We start from the raw sequence: 5,635 nt of genomic DNA on the forward strand, positions 1-5,635 counted from the left end.
GCTATTTTTTTGTTGTAGTTGTCATTGTTGTTTGGCAGGCCCAGGCCAGGTTCAAACCCGCCAGCTCCAGTGTATGTGGCCAGCGCCCTAACCACTAAACAACGGGCACCAAGCCAAAGTTAATTTCTAATTTAAGTGTTTACCATGAGCCCTAAGAAATTAATGCAACAATAGTTTTTAAGTTCCTTTTAATCTTAAAAAAGTTTAACCTGCTTTCTTCACCAGAATTAAATCCTTCACCATATATAGATCCTAATAGCTAGTACATATCTAATTCAGATTAAATAAATTACTAAAGTCTGTCTCTCAACCCTGTATTTCAAGCATGGTTATCCCTAGAGTTTTTCCTTTATTTTTCTTCCAAAGCCTCATAATGACTATTTTCATGTTTACTAGCAAAATCGTTAGTAATTTTCACCCCCAAAACTCATAAGAGTTTACCTTTACTAACTAGTAATATAGCATCTTTATAGTAATAAGCACTCATCTAGTACCTATGGACATCAACCATAAACACTGGAATCCCTCCCTTTAAAAAAAAAAAGTGTTCACATGGAAAATATAAAACCTTAAATACTCTAAGCTAAATTTTGAGGAGCTTTTCTAGTCACATTATAAAACCTCTGGTTTCACAAAATGCTACAGCAATAAATCTACATTAATGAATTAGTGAACAAGGTTGCCTGGTTTCCACCGAGTCATGAAAGTTCATGGTGTTGTTTACGAACTCTTTCTCCCCATTCTTGAGTATTCAGCAAACAAATATACATCTTCAAGAATAGTTTCTGATAGTTTCCACACTATAAAAGCTACATTTTGATGTTTTTCAAACAATGCCTGTTTGACATGAAGAAAATAAATGGAAATTAAAAGGGACAAAAAGGGTGGCACCTGTGGCTCAGTGGGTAGGGCACCGGCCTCACATACTAAGGGACCCAGGCCGGGCCAAACAGCAACAAAAAAGTAGCCAGGCTATTCTGGCGGGCACCTGTAGTCCCAGGTACTCCGGAGATTGGGGCAAGAGAACTGCTTAAGCCCAAGAGTTGGAGGTTGCTGTGAGCTGTGACACCACAGCTCTCTACTGAAGGTGACAAAGTCAGACTCTGTCTCAAAACAATAAATAAATAAATGGGACAAAAAGTATGCACGTACCCAAACAAAAGTTGGAAGGTCTAGTTTAGAGAAAAATAGTCCTCACATTAAAAACTTGTGCTTAGGCTCAGTGCCCGTAGCACAGTGGTTATGGCATCGGCCACATGCACCCAGGCTGGCAAGTTTAAACCTGGCCCAGGCCTGATAAACAACAATGACAACAGCAATGACAACAGCAACAAAAAAATAGCCAGGCGTTGTGGTAGGCGCCTGTAGTCCCAGCTGCTTAGGAAGCTGAGGCAAGAGAATCCCTTAAGCCCAAGAGTTTGAGGTTGCTGTAAGCTGTGACACCACAGCACTCTACCGAGGGCAACAAAGTGAGACTGTCTCAGAAAAATAAAAACAAAAACAAAAACTTGTGCTTAATGCATTCCAAAGTAAAGAGGAAAGAAATATTAGATAAGTGTGATAATCATATATCCTTTCTATTTGTACTCTCTGAAAGCAAGGATGCACTTAATCGATTATAAACTGACAATTTTTTTATTTTTAAAAATGAATTTTTTCAAACACTACTTTATGTAAATTAATGTCCTATCTGTAGTTGTCAATTGCAAACAATATATCCCTCTAAATGTCAACAGAAGATGAAATGAAAACACTAACAGACCCAGTCGTCTTAAGTTTCTGGGGCATTGAGTTTTTCTGCTTGTCAATGTGAGAGATTCTCCTGACAATAAGTTTCTTTTCATTTGTCCACAGCTATTTGGATTAAAATGAGCCCTTTAGAAAGGATAGGGGACATATCTGGTCACACTTCAGTAACTACAATGCATCTGACAGTCTCCTATCCCCTCCATCTGCAACATAGATTTTTAACAGATATGAAACTCTACAAAAAGAAAATCATATATAGATAAGGAAAGATCACTTGAAAAAGAATGCATCACCTGGTCCTGAGGCTTACCTTTCAGCAGTGGCAGAGGTGTTAGCTCGATAGGCTTGCCTTGAGACCTGAACTGTGAGGAACTCTGCGACCTCTTCTGTCTGGCTTTCCTGACGGACTTCCGAGAAAATCCGTCTACTTTATCCACTGATGGAGGAGTAGTTGGTGCTGAGGACATATCCCTACTGAAGAGAAAGAAATACAATGAACACATTCCCAAGGTGGAAACATACCTGCGAGTTACACAAATTATAAAATTTCCACCTCTAATATTTGTGAAAATGGGAATATGTGCTAAAGTAAACAAATCAATTATGAAAAGTCTATATCCATGGGAAAACATGAAAATCTGATGAAAAAAGTAATGTAACTATCACGTAAACAATATCATAACTGTAAGGTATTATACGCCATTATAAGCATTAAAGACACTGATCTAGATTTGAAGAAATCAATGCAGTCTGCTCATTTTCTAAAAGCAAATCCCTTCTCATTTTGCAATTCCTGAAATAATTTTGGAGCTATTCTGCAGCTAGAAAACTTCCATTGATACATTTTCCTAAGACATTTAATATTATGAATGGGTTCTAGAGTTGAAATCCATATTGTACTTTAAGAATCTACACCAGTGCATTATAGCAAGGTGAGATTTACAACTACTGAAACTAGGCATGACTTTTAAAGTGATGGTGCTGTGTTAGCTATGATAAACTGTACCAAATGAGGACAGAATAGACTACACTAAATTAAACACATAAAAGGCATAATTAAAATCATCTCAAAGAAGTCTTCTTTTTGAATGAAGCCACCTTAAGTTATTAAAGCTTGATTTTTAAAAAAGCTATGATGAAATAAAGCACCAAAGTTGAAATGAAACATAAACTCGCATCCTACTTAGATAGCCACGGTGAGCTCCCCTGAGGTTTAGACCTTGAAGTTCACCACCAAATACCAATTTTATTCCATCAAACTGACGGAACTCAAACGTGTTTTTACAGTTTTTAACCCTCTCAAATTATTAAAATGAAGGCTATTTCCTAAAAGTAACAAGCGTTAAGCTCAATTTCATTCATCAATTGAAACAGATGCCATCATCTCCTCAGTGCTGGGACTCAACATTAATGCAGAGACTCAGATAGAAAAAATGCATACGGGGGAAATACTGAAATGCAATTACTCACCTGTCATTCCAACACATAAAACAAGTGTTTCTTAACGTCTATATTAAAAAGTAAAGGAGTTTCTTCCTCAACATCTAAGAATAAAAAGTTACCTGTGTTACCTGGATTCTAACAAAATAAAATTGTCAAAAACACTGGGGGGAAAAACCCCATAATGTTAAGGTTTGGAATTTTGAAATTTTCTTCGGTTCTCCTTAAAAAAAAAAAAGTTTTAAAAAACTACCCAATTTAATCTTAAATATGACACAAAATGGAATTGCAAACTATGAATGACTACAAAAGATGTAAGATCTCTTTAAAATACCAAATGACTGCATCAGCAAGAAGCTCCAACATCACATTTGTACGTTGTAAATTTAAGGGGCCGATTTTCCAATCTGGTATGTGAATTATTTAAACTTCATTCTACCCCTAACAACACAAGATTTAGTAAATCCTGGATTTCCACCACTCTTTTTGTCTCTTCTTTATTCCTCATCTCGAATTTCTACAGATAATATTTAAGTAGCTTTTTTCGTTGTTTTAATCATTTGCCCCTTATGCCCGCAGCCCAGAGCAAGCGTCAGGGATCTCAATCCTAAAGCGTTGCACGCAGCGGGTCCGTGCAAAGCCCAGGGAAACAGGTTTCGCCCTGGGCCAGGGCGCTCAAAGCTTTACCATCCACTAAACAGCGGACAAGGGGCATTTCCGAGGCTCAGGATAATCCAAAGAGGGCAAGGAGAGTTGGGGGAAGAAGACGGAGAAGGGGTTTGTAGGGATGCTTACATACTCCCTTAGCCTCCCACCCCACACCCCAAGCCCTGGAAAAGATAAGCTGCTACAGAATCCTCCCCACTACACCAAACCCCCCATTATCCCTCGCCCCCGCTACTGGATAAAGGGGGACAAGAAAACGCCTCCAATCCCAGGTGGAGAAAGGGGGAGGGGGCAGAGTGAACGAGAGGTATCGTCAGAAGCGTCTGCAGGTAAATCAGACAAGTGGGACGAACGCTTCCCCTCCTGCACCCCACCCCACCGCACCCCTCGCTAGCACTGGCCAGGCCTTCCCAAGGCCGGTGCCCTGTAGGTGCCACACAGGAAGACCGAGAGGAAGAAGGGAAGCGGACAAGCCGCCGTGCTGGAGGCACCAAGTTACCTTGAAGCTTCTGGGGAAAAATCCAAAGATGATCTGTGGTTTCAAGGGGCGGGAGACGGGCGAGGGGACCGCAGCGGGGGCGGGCGGCGGGACCAGGACGTGCAGGGGGAGGTCCGGGCAGCTGCAGGGAACCCGGGGCGACGGCGGTCCGGTGCGGCGTCCCTTCGGTTCCGCGGCGGTGGCGCCTCTAGGCCTCACGGCCGGACCCGAACCTCAGCGCTCCGGCAGCGGCGGCCTCACGATCCTCCCCCGCGGGCCCGTCCCATCAAATCGGCACCGATCCCGTTGCGGCTCCGCCAGTGGCTCCTCGCTCACATTCCTGGCGGGCGGCGCCTCTGCTCTTTGCTCCGGACCCAGCGGCGGCCGCAGCGACGACGTGGGGGCGGGGGGCAGGGAGAGAGGAAGATTGGATCTGCAGCGGCAGCGGGAGGAGGAGGCAGGATCAGGAGGAGGAGCCGCTGGAGCTGGAGCCGCCGCTGCCAGAGCCACCGTTTGCTACCAGCGGAGGGTCCCAGTCAATGCCCCTTTCTCTCTCCTATTGTCAATATCACCAGGCGGCTGAGTCCACGGCACACGCGCAACCGAACCTTCTGGCCAGCAGCGCCCGCCCCTGGCGCCCGCCCACTGGAGACTTCAAACGGGAAGCAAGGCCTGATTGGCCGGCTTCTGCCTTCACTCCCCCGGCAGCATGTTCGGTTGAGAGCCGATCAGGGATTGGCGGCGGGAGGGCGGAGAAACAGGGGGGTGGAAAGAGAGGAGACCGAGGATTGGGCCGAGGCGTGAAGGACCCGGATGCAGCCGAGGTTCCCGGGCCCAGCCGCCGCCGCCGCTTCCGCCAGGCGCTGGAGTGGACCGAAGTGGGGGGCTCGGTGTCCGCTAGGGTAGGAGGAGCCCCTGATCCCCGGACGGGTGCGACCAGATCAGCGGGACGGGTTTCGCGCGATGCGGAGCCGTTGGGAGGCGATCGTCTTCAACCAAAGGATTCCGAGGGCAAGGGTCAGCGTAGGGGGGGCGCCCCCCTGACCTTGATCCTACACCCTTCGGCTGCTAGTGAAGTCTGGGCGAGGGCGTCCAGCGTCGGATGCTGCGCAGAGACTAGGTCGTTCGCCCGCGCCGCTGCCCCTCTGCTTGGGCAGATGGGTCTGTTGATTGTCTAGCAGTCGCTCACCGCTGAGCCTTGCGGGAAGCACGGACCCGAAATCTAAACCGCTGGGGTCTGGCAAGGGTTGGGTAACGCTTCGAGTTCTCTCTCACCTCATCTCCCTTTCCTAAACGTTTGTT

The 5,635-nt window shown here is 45.8% G+C and overlaps 1 protein-coding gene across 1 annotated transcript in view; it reads right to left on the reverse strand.

The window, feature by feature from the left end:
* PPP2R5E (protein phosphatase 2 regulatory subunit B'epsilon) overlaps nucleotides 1–4,975 on the reverse strand; it is a 187,822-nt gene extending 182,847 nt beyond the window's left edge. Inside the window, exons 1-2 of the mRNA XM_003794438.3 lie at nucleotides 4,355–4,975; nucleotides 2,060–2,223 (exon numbers count right to left, since the gene is read on the reverse strand). Of these exons, the coding sequence (XP_003794486.1) occupies nucleotides 2,060–2,216 (157 nt within the window). The 5' untranslated portion in view covers nucleotides 2,217–2,223; nucleotides 4,355–4,975. The remainder of the gene's footprint in view (nucleotides 1–2,059; nucleotides 2,224–4,354) is intronic.
* Nucleotides 4,976–5,635: the final 660 nt, after the last annotated feature.

This window comes from Otolemur garnettii, unplaced genomic scaffold, assembly GCF_000181295.1.
Source record: "Otolemur garnettii isolate 467f Iridium unplaced genomic scaffold, OtoGar3 scaffold00081, whole genome shotgun sequence".
NCBI lineage: Eukaryota > Metazoa > Chordata > Mammalia > Primates > Galagidae > Otolemur > Otolemur garnettii.